General features: G+C 40.5%; 1 protein-coding gene across 1 annotated transcript; it reads right to left on the bottom strand.

The window, feature by feature from the left end:
• Positions 1 to 4,735: 4,735 nt before the first annotated feature.
• polr3h (polymerase (RNA) III (DNA directed) polypeptide H) lies at positions 4,736 to 13,926 on the bottom strand. The gene is made up of 6 exons (XM_012852975.3): positions 13,567 to 13,926; positions 12,159 to 12,255; positions 11,916 to 12,002; positions 10,716 to 10,779; positions 10,364 to 10,598; positions 4,736 to 5,075 (listed from the first exon to the last, which is right to left on the bottom strand). Exons 1-6 carry the CDS (start codon positions 13,675 to 13,677, stop codon positions 5,025 to 5,027), a joined length of 645 nt encoding a protein of 214 aa, XP_012708429.2. The 5' UTR covers positions 13,678 to 13,926; the 3' UTR covers positions 4,736 to 5,024.
• Between the last annotated feature and the right edge of the window lie 1,017 nt (positions 13,927 to 14,943).

Genomic DNA, 14,943 nt, shown 5'->3' with positions numbered 1-14,943 from the left:
GATGCTATTCCCGTCTTCTACCTGCCTGCCTGCGCTGGACAACTCGCCCCCGTCTTCCCTCAGGTCTTAGATAAGTCTCTGGGGCTGTGTGAGGTTCCCTACGGCGTCAAGCGTTCTTCCACCATCACGGTCACCAAGAAAGGCACCATAAAGGGATCAAATGACTCCGGTAGCTGTCACCCTGACAGCACGTAGATCTGCTGCTAAACTGGTGCGGTCAGGACCACCTGCAGCTAAACCCACTCAAGACTGTGGAGATGATAGTGGACTTCCAGAGAACGTCTCCCATACTCCCTCTCCCTGTGCATCAACTCTGGTTCCTAGGAACCACCCTTACTTAGGATCTGAGATAGTCCTCCATCATCCAGTCTGTTTGGCAGATCCACAGAACAGGACAGGACCAGACTGCTACGAACGATCAGGTCCGCAGAGAGGATAATCAGGGCTGACCTTCCCTCCATCTAGGACCTGTACAGGTCTAGGGTCAGGATAAGGGGAGCTAGAACCTCTGCAGACCCCACATATCCTGGATACAAGCTGTTTTGCTTTCAGGTAAATGTTAAAGAGCGCTATTTATAAAAGATGCTGGTGAAGATTCTCAGTCATCCAGGTCATGATCAGGTTTGATATGAGAAAGCTTTCTGGATGGGAGGTGAACCGTCTTCATACTTCGGAAAAAAGTCCAGTTGTTTTGTTTTTTAACTTTTTTTTGGAATATTTGTAAAAAGAAAAAAAAAAAACAGCCTCCACAGCAACAGCTCCCCAGGCTGTCTCTCTGATGATCAGCTTACAACACAAGTCAGCTACTCTGCTAGGAAACAAAATGAGCACATTACACTACGGCAGCCCACCTCTTTTCTCTCCAAATTTTCTTTCAGTGAATTTGCCAACCTCTATGTAAAGAAAAGAAAAGAAATTAGAGGGCATCCACACCGAATTCAGTACCAGTGTTATGTTCAAACATAAATGCTGAGAATACATTTCAACTACACAACTATAAACGTTTAGATGAAATTATAAAGCAGTTAAGCTCCTTCTCCTCCTGTCTTGATATCCTACCTACAACCTTCCTGAAAAAAGTCCAGTTTGTCGTTGCGTCTGACCTGATCCAAATAATAAATTTATCCTTCTCCTCAGGTGTTTCCTCCCTGGCTTTAAAAACAGCACCTCCAAAACCACTGATAAAAGAGCAATCTGGACAAATTATTATAAATTATAATCTAATCTTTAACCTTCCATTTATCAGTAAACTTATTGAAAAAGCTGTGTTTCAACAGCTAAATAGCTTCCTTACAATGACCAACCGCTTTGATGTTTTTTAGTCTGGTTTCCGTCCTTCGCCCTCGTCGAAGTGTTCAATGAAATCCACATAAATCCAGTGTGGAAGAACCACATTGCTAGTTCTGTAGGACCTCAGCGCTGCGTTTGACACCGGTGACCATGATATATCATTAAAGTGACTGGAGAGCTGGGTCGGTCTCTCTAGTACAGCACTCTATTGGTTCAAATCCCCTGCTATCCATTATCTATATGCTCCCATTGGCTGAGGTTATAACAAGAAACAATATTAGGTACCATAACTACGCAGATGATACACAGTTCTACATTACAATGTCACCAGGTGGCTCTGAACTCATCCATGCACTTAATGGATGCTTAGAACAAACAAATCAATTCATGGATGTGCCAAAAAAGTTCTACAGCTGAACAGAAACAAAGCAGAAGTTATTATCTTTGGACCTAAAGAGGAACAAACTAGTCAGCACACAGCTTCAGTTATTACAACTACAAACTAGTGATCAGGCCTGAAATCTGGGTGTAGTGACGAACTCAGACCTGAACCTTCAAGGACACATAAGGACAGTCACAGTCAGCTTTCTACCACCTGAAGCATGTTTCCAGGATAAAAAGACTGATGTCCCAACGAGATCTATAGAAACTGATCCATGCGTTTATCTTTAGTCGCACTGATAACTGCAACGCGACCTGTCTTCACATGTGTGACCAAAAAAATCAATCAGACAGCTGCAGCTGATCCAGAACGCTGCTGCCTGCGTCCTCACTAAGACTAAGAAAGTAGAGAACATAACCCCAGTTCTAAAGTCCTTACACTGGCTCCCTGTATCTCAGAGAATAGACTTTAAAATACTTCTGTTAGTCTATAAATCCCTGAATGGCTTAGCACCTAAATACATTATAGACCTGTTGTTGCTGTATCAACCCTCCAGACCACTAAGGTCTTCTGGTTCTGGTCTATTCTGCATACCTAGAACCACAACCAAACATGGAGAAGCAGCATTTAGTTCCTATGCTCCACAAATCTGGAACGAACTCCACAATCCTTTCAGCCGAAACACTGAGAAAACCCACTGGAAACCCACCAGTTTAGAGTTGCTTTCAACCCCATAATAACAGGAACATTGACCAACATCTTTGATGTATATTGATGTTTTCACTTGATACAATTTAATGTTTGTTACTATTCACACAACCAGTGACTTTCGATGAGTTTATGATGTTTTTGTGTTTTCATGATGTAATGAACTTTGAACCGCCTTGCTGCTGAAATCTCCCCATACAAATAAACTTGACTTTATATAAAGAAGTTGGCTTTACGTACACAAACATGTACAAACCCTCCTTGTACACTTTTTTCAAAGAATGTCTGTCTCACATCCATGCAAATTTCACAGTTTTTTTAACTTGAAGATCTAAATTTATTGCCTAATATTGTACTGCATGCATGAGCGTATCAAACGACAGAGCTTCGTCTGACACACTCATGCTACTGCACAGTAATCTATCGTCTGTAGAGACTGTTATCTGTCCTGTTGACTCAAACGTAAATCCTATCAAATGCTGAGGACAATTTGCACACTTCAAACTTCTCGGAAAGTACTGTTGGTGCAATCACCTAATTTCCTCGAAATAAACAAACAAAAACATTGTCTTTTTGTCTCAGTGCATCGTGTGTTAAGACTGTGTGCATTCTGAGCCGGTGTCTCACCAAAATGTTATGATAATGCATAAAGACGATAAGATTCTTGACTGATTTGTTTGCCAGGAAACCAGCCAACCTAAATGAACTCTACCCATTCTGCCAAGAACAAGATTTAAAGGATCATGGCTGCAGAAACCATGTTTCTTTTGGAACTTTCACCCAAATATGGTGTGGTTGTACATCTGAGCTTAAGTTGATCAATTGCTCCTGTGTTCACAAGAGTGTGCGGAGGGGGTGGCAAAAATCTATTACGAGCTTTACTCCCAGTGAAAGGTCGTTTCTTTATTGTCATTTGTCATCTGGACACTTGAACGGTTCAGCTCAAGGTGAGTTTTTAGCCTCAGAATAGCATCTCCCATCAGAAAAACAACTCAGTTTTAAAAACATCCACAGGGTAAACCGCATTTTTTGACACTCTTGGTAAAAAGCTTTTACTACTGTAGGATAATCTCACATTGAGAAGTTTAGAAAAATCAAACCTTTAACTTGAGGTCATTTATAGAGTGGAGGGAGGGTGGGGAATTATGGGTTTCTACATATTTTTAATGTCAAAATCTTTCCATGTCATTAGGGTGATTTGACCACAAGACATTCACCTAGTCCGGTTTTATTACCTTTTCTTCACAGAAATCATCTACTTCTGTTTGGATCAGTTCAAAACGATAACACTTTCAACCCCCTGGACCAGACCCTAAACTAATTCATCTTTTAAAACTCCATAAAATAGAAATTTCAAGCTTTGTTTGGTTATAAACCAAGCTTAGCTCAAGAGCCGTGGGTCTGGTTAAACTCCCAAGATGTAAAAGGCCAAAACAAATAAATTCTTACAATGAAAGCTACACTCGATCAAAATATCCGAAAAAGGTGTTTTTAACCAGTTAGTAACTCTGAACTCAAAACAATCAATGCAAAAACTCATATTTTGGTGTGGCAAACTAAAGGATAAACATACCACATAAATATAAGACAGTATAGAAAGTCTCCCTTAGAAATTAATTTAAAAAACATTTAACTTTCAGCTAATGTGAAAATAAATAAATTCTGGAAACTCAAAACTTTTTTCCATTTCTACCTAGACTTGGCAAACAATCAAAATCCAGACTTTAAAACAATGTGGGAAGGTACTATGCTGGAAAAGAACTCCACTGGGACTTTATCTAATTGACTGAAAATAAAAAAAATAAAAACGCCACGTGGGTTTGACATTAAAGGAAGGATGAATACGTGTAAAAGCCCCTCGTGCCCACTGTCAGCTCAGGTGGACAATCTGTGACTCTGTGGGCTTTCATTTAAGAAGAGCTGGGAACTTAGAATGCATGACACAAGTTGAACTTGAATTAAAACAGTTGTATCCAGAAACTGAAAATGTGTCATCAGACGGCGTTTTAGCAGGATAATAATCCGTAACATCCGGCCAAATCAGAGATGGTTCACCAGAATAATAATAATTAAGAAATAAAAAATAAATCTTCCATCTCAGCACCCCCACCTAAAGCCTGTGGAAAACCTCAGAAAAGCTGTGTGCCGAGCTGGAGAGGAGAGAGGACGAGAGAGGATGATTGGGCCACCAGCTCGGATTTGTCTTGTTTACAATGATACCAGTCTGCGATTATGTTGCTGCAAGAAAAGATTAATCTATTTTAAGGCCGTTTTATTCATCTTTACCAGGATGCGAATGATTTTTGTACTTTGAGTCACTAAGATGTGTGGCTACAATACAACATGACTAAATTATTGGCTTCAATTGTTTTTATTTTGGAAAATTATGCCCTACGAGTCAAATTAATATAATTGTTTTGTTAATAAATACATACAGGAGCACAGTGTACAAAGAAATGAAGTCAGCATGACACGTCTACGTCAGCTGGTCCCTCCAGCCCAGCGTGGCTCTGTCCAGAACGCAGCCCTGCTCCTGTAACAAAAGCGGCAGATTTCTGCTGTCCCTGATGTCTCCAGATCAGCTGCAGCGCTCCATCTGCTCACAGACGCCCAAATATCCCTTTGTTCCTCCTCTGCGCCGCCGCTAGCTGCTCCACCAGGACAGCAGCCCCAGTCCTGGCTCACAGATGGTCCCCTGGAACAGAAACGCACAGTCAGGAATCAGGATGAGCGCCGCGTGCGAGCTGAGACATGCAGGCCAAAGTTTGAGTCACTACACATGCAGAGGACACATAGCTGCACGACTCCTGTGCTGTTAAAGCCACGGCGTGGGCTTTAGTCAGCGAAACGTTCTAACAATACCACAGCAAAAATTAAGCTAATATTAAACCATGACAGACCAGTGAGGGCTAAAAGGATCAAGGACCCCCGCTGAAACGTGTCATCACTAAGAAATGTTGAACCTAAGATGATCTCAAGAGGCGACAGTAAGGCTTAATGCTCACTTTTAGAGCAGCGGCGCCACCAAGGGGGGCTGGAAGGGGGTACTGGCACCACTGTTATTTTATAACCCCCTCCTAGCTCCACTTGATACATGACAACTACATATTAAAACTCTGGAATAGTCGCAATAACCTGTGCTTTTAATGATTATCAGCGGGCCCCGTCTGGCCTAACTGTGTGGAAACTTTTGGTAACATTGTGATGCCCTCAACGCAGCAGATGGCTGAAATGAGTGTCTAAGTGATTTAGTAATAATAGTAATATCATCTTTATTGTGATTGAAACATACATTGAAACATACATTAAAATGAAATGTGTTCTCTGCTTTTAACCCATCCCCTATAGGGAGCAGTGGGCTGCCATGTGCGGCGCCCGGGGAGCAATCTGGGGTTAAGGGTCTTGCTCAGGGACCCAGAGTGCAGGCGCTGGGGATTGAACCGGGTACTTGCATCCTTCTCTGAGTGCAAGCGCGCTGCTCTAACTACTAACACTCCCTAGCGGGGAGTTATAAGTTAACCTTATTTTAACAAGCCAAGATAGGTAACATCATAGAAGAGATTGACTTTCATAGCAATTTACTCCAGTGCCTCTTACATGTTGTCTCATTACATCAGTGCATTTTACTGTGGTTTAATGTGATATAAACAGAAAAGTGCATAGTTGTATCCAACACCCTTAAATGACATCTACAGGTTCTCGTCCTATAATTACAATATCATGAAAAAGTTGTTGATTTTTTTCAATAATTCCAAACAAAAAGTGAAACTTGTATATTATATTCATTCATTGCACACAGTGATATATTTCAAGCGTTTATTTTACATTTGATAATAATAAAACTGACAACTAATGAAAACCTCAAATTTAGTATCTCAGAAAATTTTAATATTGTGAAAAGGTCTAATACTGAAGACACCTGGTGCCACACTCTAATCAACCTTTGAATGGTCTCTCAGTTTAGTTCTGTAGGCGACACAATCATGGGGAAGTCTGCTGACTGGACAGTTGTCCAAAAGACGACCACTGACACAGAAGGTCATTGCTAAAGAGGCTGGCTGTTCACAGAGCTCTGTGTCCAAGCACATCAGTAGAGAGATGAAGGGAAGGAGAAGATGTGGTGGAGAAAAGTGTACAAGCAACAGGGATGACTGAACCCTGCAGAGGATTGTGAAACAGAACCTGTTCAGAAATGTGGGGAGAGTCACAAAGAGTGGACTGCAGCTGGAGTCAGAGCTTCAGAACCACCACGGTCAGACGTATAAGACATGGTTCCAGCTGCTGCATTCCTGGTGTCAGCCCCTCTGGAACCAGAGACAGCGTCAGAAACTAAAGACCAAAAGGACTGGAAGCTGCTGAGTGCTCCACGGTTCTGTTCTCTGATTTGGACATCAAGGTCCCAGAGTCTGGAGGAAGAGAGGAGAGGCACAGAATCCATGTTGCCTGAGGTCCAGTGGAAAGTTTCCAGTCAGTGATGGTTTGGGGAGCCATGTCATCTGCTGCTGTTGGTCCACTGTGTTTTCTGAGGTCAAAGGTCAACACAGCCGTCTACCAGGAAGTTTTAGAGCTCTTCATGCTCCCTGCTGCTGACCAACTTTATGGAGATGCAGATTTCATTCTCCAGCAGGACTTGGTACCTGCACACAGAGCCAAAGCTACCAGTACCTGGTTTAACGACCATGGTGTCCCTGTTCTTAGTTGGTCAGCAAACTCGCCTGACCATAACCACATAGAAAATATCTATGGGTCATTGTGAAGAGGAAGATGTGATACAGCAGACCAAACAATGCAGAAGAGCTGAAGGCCACCATCAGAGCAACCTGAGCAGCGCCACAGACTGATGGACTCCATGCCACGCCGCATTGCTGCAGTAATCCAGGATAAAGGAGCCCTAACTAAGTACTGAACATGCTCAGACTTTTCAGCTGGCCAACATTTCTGGAAATCCTTTTTTTTTGTGTGTTGGTCTTAAGTAATATTCTAACTTTCTCACATTAAATTTGAGGTTTTCATTGGTTGTCATTTATAATCACCACAATTAAAAGAAATAAACACTTGAAATACATCAGCCTGTGTGTAATGAATAAATATACAATAAATATACTGAAAATAAAGCGACTTATTCATGATATTCTAGTTATAACCAGCACCTGTACTGCATCCGATTGCCTTCCAGCCTTGCACATCAAGGGAAACAGCTCAGGCTAAAACAGTGATTCTCTCTGGACTTGGACTACGCCGTTCTAACATGTAAATAAGCTTTGATCTAAACCGCTTTGTCACAAGTCTGGCTGTATGTTTAGAGCTGTTGTCCTGCTGGAAGGTGCTGCCACCACCGAGTTTCACATTGGAGATGGTGTCTGCAGTGTTACTTTTCTTCCATGCACAGCACTGGGTAACTAGGTCATTCATTTTAATTCCCATCTCATTTTTATCAGAGGGCCTTCTTCCATCCTCTGCGTCTCAGCGTGGCTTGAGGAACATTTTTAAACGAGACTCTTATGGCTTTTGGTCGTTTCTGTTCCCTTTTCCTTAAAGTCCAAATTTGTCTAATGTAAAACTACACACAAGTGGATCATATTTAATAGTTAGGCACTTAGTTTTTATTTTTATTATAAAAAGACATTAGATAAAAGGGGGGGTGGGGGGACCCAAAACCCTTTCTCAGATTTCTATTTGTTCAAAGTTCTGAAAACTACGTATCGTTGTCCTTCCACTTCACAACTACGCACTACTGTGTGTTTTTCAAGATTTCCAAGCTCACTAGCTGCATCCACCTGTGGTTAACTAGAGCAAAGATGGCTGACTATAGAGGGAATGCATCTTATGCAGTCTGTGGTATTACAGGCAAGAAATCTGGAAAAACAAAAGTGTCAGTTTTAAGCTCATTTGGACACAATTTAATTTTTCATTTGCTTCCACTTTAATAAATGGACTTTAAAGGAGACAATATTTTGTATAAAAAAAATTGTGTCATTTTAACCTTTAACCACTAATAAAGCCGACAGCAGGTCTTCTTGCTTCCTGAATACGGGCTGCAATTATAGGCCTATAAATTGCAGTCAGAACAATCAGGTTCAGGATCCTCTTTACTCAGCCATGATTTGGAGAAATCAAGGACTCTGACTTCAGGGACAGCAATCACAGCACACAGAGATTAGCTTTACATATATAAAACAGGAGTTTTCTTGTTGTTTTTTCCAGCTGTTACTTTCTTTTTTATATATATTTAAAATTCGAGTCGTTATCCATTTGACGATCCAAACATGTCACCTAAAGTTGAATCTTTTTATTTTGGTCACATCTTGAAGTGTGATAAGGCGTGAATGGCTGTGGAACCGCCTGGGGAGATGAATCAAGGATGCATATTTGTCAATAGCGACAATTACGTAAAAAGGGGACGGTCTTTAGAAGACAGCAATGTCCACATTTTGGATGGTGAAGCCAAAGGGTTTGAGACATTAAACAGAGGAGGTGGCCTTTAGGTTTTATCCACTCAACACACCAGTGGAGACTTAACCGGTCTCCTGAAGTGGTTTTATAGCCATTCACAACTTGAGTTGCCCCCAAAACAAATGGGACATGTTGGAAACTAAAAGCTCCATTAGTGACCTTAAAGACCCTTTCGATGTGACTATTTTGACTAAAACTAGTGAAATCCTGATACTTCCAATCCCTGTTCAGAACTGAAGAAGCTTTTTGGATGAGAAGTGAAACATCTTCAAGAAACATATCCAAACATGTCCACAAAAATGCAGTTCGAAGTCTTCAGCTGATTCAAAATGCTGCGGCAAGAGTTCTGATGAAAATCAACAAGAGGGATCAGATTTCTCCAATTTTAGCTTCCCTTCATTGGCTTCCTGTTAAATCAAGAATAGAATTTAAAATTCTCCTTCTAACGTATAAAGCCCTTAATAATCAAGCTCCATCATATATCAGAGCTCTGATTACCCCGTATGTTCCTAACAGAGCACTTCGCTCTCAGACTGCAGGTCTGCTGGTGGTTCCTAGAGTCTCTAAAAGTAGAATGGGAGGCAGATCCTTTAGCTATCAGGCTCCTCTCCTGTGGAACCAACTCCCAGTTTTGGTCTGTGAGGCAGACACCCTGTCTACTTTTAAGACTAATGTTAAAACTTTCCTTTTTGACAAAGCTTATAGTTAGAGTGGCTCATGTTACCCTAAGCTATCTCTATAGTTGTGCTGTGATAGGCCTAGGCTGCTGGAGGACATCAGGGTCTAATTTTCTCACTCTACTGATTTCTACTGTTCTCCAGTTTTGCATTGCATTACATTGAAATGACTGTCGTCATTTCAGCTTTTAACTTTTTGCTCTCTCTCTTTTTCTTCATAGTAGATACACCTGGTCTGGCTCACCCGCTACTACCATCTAATGTAGAACAGATTACTAGATCAATGTGTGCTTCTGTGCTTTTTTGTTTCTCTTGTTGTGTCTCTGTTCTGTCTTCTGTAACCCCAGTCGGTCGAGACAGATGACCGTTCATACTGAGCCCGGTTCTGCCGGAGGTTTTCCTTCCCGTTAATGGGGAGTTTTTGTTCCCACTGTCGCTTCATGCTTGCTCAGTATGAGGGATTGCAGCAAAGCCATGTACAATGCAGACGACTCTCCCTGTGGCTCTACGGTTCCCCAGGAGTGAATGCTGCTTGTCGGGACTTTGATGTAATCAACTGGTTTCCTTATATAGGACATTTTTGACCAATCTGTATAATCTGACCCAATCTGTATAATATGATTGAACTTGATTTTGTAAAGTGCCTTGAGATGACATGTTTCATGATTTGGCGCTATATAAATAAAATTGAATTGAATTGAAAACATATGAGATCCAGTCGTTTTCAACTGAAACAATTATTATCCGATAGCGATATCTGTTTGTAAGTTATTCAAAAAACTAAAACATCTGATTTGTCACAAAAACAAATGGAATGACCTCCATAGGTTTAAATAAATGCAATATTTCTTACAATCAGAGTGTACGGAGCCTCTTTTTTGTCCCCACTCTCCTCCGCTGGCGGTGCCGTCGACTGTCCGGGTTGGGCTGGAGCGTCAGGTGTGGCGACGGCCGGCCCCGTTGGCGACGTGTCCACAAAGACTTCATCGGCCACCCGGAAACGGATCTCCTCTCCCTGGTCCATGTAGAGGTCATGCGCCCCCTCGTCGGTCTCGTACTCCCAGACCCAAACCTGCTCTGCCTCGTCACTGGGGCTGCAGCTAAGGAACGCTCAACTCAAAACTATCGATTTACTGACACACAAATCAAACATCATTAATTGATGATGCACAATGTTAAGCCCCAAACAGTTAGGAATCGGATACAATTTAGTAGGCTGCTGAAGAGACTCGGGTGGAATCAGGATGTCATCGAAGAAACCCATCGTCACTGTGAACCAGAGAGATCAAGCACCTGAAGAACTTGTAAAACCATCAGTATAGTGAGATATTTAACGTGCAATAAAATAATATGAATGGCACATTTTAAAGAAATGTATAGAACAATTTCAAAATCTGACCTCAGAAATTTATTCTGTCATGTAAAGATACATGAAAACACTGACTTTTGCTGCAAAAAAACCCAATTTGATTCTTGATTTTGTGCCGTAATACTACCATACAGTCATAGGCAAAAGAAACAACATGCTTCCCTCTTCCCTCTGACTTTAAGAGAAACAGTAAAAGGCAGAAAAATCTATTTTATTAGCCAGTGTGAGCGCCATCAGACTTCTGGAACCAAAAGCTTCAGACAGAGGAGGCCTGAGTAGGGCTAGGCAATATATTGCGATTTTAAAAATAAAATTTTATTAAAATAGATATAAGATGAGACTACATCTTTTATATCAAGACAGTCTATGTTACGTTATGATTATACCTTTATGTAGTCCAGTAGGTTATTTTGCAGCCATTTCTCATATTTATCTACAATTGAGACATTGTTGCTGTAAGACACTTGGGATAAGCTTTGATTCAGAGACGCCTTTTTATCATTTCTAAATGAAAAACATATTGAGATAAATATCTTATCTTATGGGGCTTGTTTTGCAGCTCTGTAACCAAAGTTTCCTACAGTTTTTGGATAGACTTTGAACTCCTCTGTGTAACAACAGATTTTAGAGTCAAATGTGAGTCAAACAGCAAAAGCATGGCTAGAATCCACAAAAAGAACGACCATCAAAAACACAGCAGCAAATCTACTACAGAAAGAGTCGAAGTGATGAAACGGTCCAGTCAAAGCCCAAACCTCCACCTGATTGCAAAGCTTTAGCAGGACCTTAACAGCAACTGTGCAGAAACAAAGGTCCACATAGCTGAACCACACTGAACTGCAGAAATGTTAACAGGAAGAGATGAGAAATTTCCCCATACAGCTCAGATATTGATAAAGCTATACAAAAAAAATAATTATTTAAGCTATTAAATCATTGATTTAGGTAACTCTCCAGTGTCTGAATATTCTGCATTACATATAAATCCATATATGTTTGTGTGAGCTGAAGCGTGAAAGAAGAAGGTAACAGTTACCATGAACTCCCTCCTGACTGCAGTATTTGATCTTGCCAACGAGGACCTCCTCCAGGAAGGGGTGGAAGACGACAAACCGGAAGTGGACTAAAACAAAACCAAAGGAAAGACGGGATCGGGCACCTCGACTTTGTTTGTTTTCAACCAGAAATATTACGGGGATATATTGACAGCGGTCAGTGTGACCTTTTAGATGACAACTACGAGGAAGGCTCTGCCACAGCACCTCCATCGCTGGCATACCTTTAGTGTGCGAGGCGCCGTCTCCGGGGAAAATATAGGAGTCTTCCAGTTTGGTGATGTCGTACAAGCAGATGCAGAGCCCCACATTGTAGACCACCTGGGTTCAGAGACAGCAGAGCTTAGAGGAGGAGACCATGGGATTATACAACCCTTAGAAAGAACATTTTGAAAGTCCAGAATCACATTTCCAGGCTTATAAATCAATTTTCATAATTTTTTTAAAGTATAATAATGTTTGGTATGATTTATCTGACTAATGGATGGATACGTGTGGATGGATAAGCAGAGGGATTCACACAAGTTGCAGGAATAAACTCTGAAAAAGGGAACATCTTCTCCATACTGTTGCCTTTTCTCCAACCTATCCAGACACTTCAAACCAACTCCATGTTTTTTCTATAAGAAAACTACAGCTCTGGTTCAGTTTTGTCCCATCGCCTGTTTTTTCTATTTTTTATTGAAGCTTTATGACAAGGTCTTGGTTTTATATTACCAAAAATAAGCAGAACAAAAATACATCCAACAATAATAAAGAAGGAGACTCAGATTTACATTTCTGACTGTAAGTAAAACAAAAATAAATAAAATCTAGAGCATGAAAATAAAACAGAAGTTTGCAAAAGGGACAAGCATTACATGTGTATTAGTCACAGGAGATATTCCTCAGAAAAAGGGGGGGGGGGGATTTGAGCTTTAGGTCTTTTCATAAGTTTCAAAGAGTTAAATAAATGTTACGGTTACTTTTGAAATGAACAACGTTAGGGGGAAATTTCTGTATTTTGTTCCTGTGGATGACAAATTTTGCTAAAACATAAAGTAACACTGATACAAAGTTAACCAAATTTGTTTTTTAAATAACAATCCAAATGTTATGGCGTCTCTAGTATAGAAATGGGAAATCATGGAAATCTACCGATCAACCAAGTTTGCAAGTCCCACCAGAAGTTTTTTTTTTTTTTATGATTGCACAGAAGACGAATAGTTGGTCGGTTGTTTCAACAAAAGAAATACACAAAATGTGCAAGTGTATATTAAAACGTCTTCTAAGTAATTCTTTAGATGGATGTGTATTAGTCATAATTTTGAAGTGTGTTTCTTTTGCTTTAGGAGCAATAGAGAAAGTCAAATACAAGGATCTTAGTTTAACAGCTGAATCTTTATCAACTTTACTCATTATTATGCTGTCGCCACATGGCCTTTCCTACATTTTAGGTCAAACATTTTCTAATGGAGAGGCAATTGCATTTTAGGTCTCTTTAATTAATAATACCTGGTGTTTCTGAGGTTGTATTTCTAGATACAATTTAAATCGCCTGTTTTCCTCTGCTCTGTAAAGGTTGTGGCGCCACCTAGCGGTCAGAACCATGTCTGCAGTCTCGCTGCCTGCTGTTGCTGTTCACAGTCCTACCTTGTTGGCCAGCTTCTTGTTCAGCTCCTCCGCTATGGCATCGTTCAGCTGTCTCTCAAAGTCACTGGGAGGGATCCGCACAGTGTCCACCATCTCCACCAGCACGAACATGGTCCACGCTGAACACCGAGCGCGGCCCCACTCCCACAGCCCAAACACTGCCGAGTGGGGACAGGAGTCCGCGGGGTCTAAGCGAGCTGCATTTGAACCCTTTTCTCTTATGAATGACCACCACCGGCTCACAGTACAGGAAAGAAACAGAGTAAATATTCTAACTTCTTTCCTGCATCACACTTGAGTCAACGTGAGTTTTTTTGCGACAGTGCTGCGCCGCTTTACTTCTTCTTTTCCTGGTTTGTGTGCGACAGGAGGTGCCAGTCTTACTGCTGCCACCTCCTGGAATTACATCGCCCCTACAGCCAGTCCACAACCAGTCTTCTTCTTCTTCTTCTTCTTCTTCTTCTTCTTCTTTTTGTTTTATGGCGGTTGGCAAACAACTTTTAGGTGCATTACCGCCACCTTCTGGACTGGAGTATGAACCAGATGTCTAATCCCTATAATCTCCCTATTAGACCTGTTTTCCTAAGAAATCTAAACACGGATTTAAAAACCACATCTCCAGAAGATTTTTGTAGCATATCTCTAATATTTAATTTAACTTTATTCCTATTTAACTCTTCTACTAATTCCTCTCTTTCTAGATTATATTTATTACATTCCATAAAAATATGTATAACTGTTTCCAACTTTCCACAAAAATTACATAACCCCGTACTATGTTTATTTATTATTTTCAAAGTACTATTTAACCCTACATGCCCAAATCTTAATCTAGATATAATATCTTCCTCTTGTTTATTCCTATTTTCTTTTCTACACTCCCCCACTTTTTTTTGAATATTATAATAAAACCTTGCATTCTTTTCACCCTCCCATTTTTCCTGCCACTTCTTTTTGTAATATATTTTACTTATACTCCTTATCTCATTTTTACTATACTTACCTTCCAGTTCAACTTCATTTCTCTTACTCGCACTCTTTGCAAATGTATCTGCTAATTCATTTCCAACTATTCCGGTATGAGCCGGAATCCAAATAAATTTAACAGTAGATCCATTTTTTCCCATTTTACATATTGAATTATTTATATCTATCAGAATGTCTTGTCTTGCTTCCGACTCTTGTTCCATAATACTTATTAATGCACTACTTGAATCAGAACAAATTAACACTTTCTTTTCTCTTAATTCTTCACTCCATTTTAACGCCATTGAAATAGCCAGTAACTCTCCTGTGTATACATTCAAACTATCCATTAATCTTTTATTTTCCATAATGTTTAAATCTGGAATTATAAATGCTATCCCTACTCTATCA

Source organism: Fundulus heteroclitus, chromosome 16 (genome assembly GCF_011125445.2).
Source record: "Fundulus heteroclitus isolate FHET01 chromosome 16, MU-UCD_Fhet_4.1, whole genome shotgun sequence".
NCBI lineage: Eukaryota > Metazoa > Chordata > Actinopteri > Cyprinodontiformes > Fundulidae > Fundulus > Fundulus heteroclitus.
This window is presented reverse-complemented; position numbering and strand designations above follow the sequence as displayed.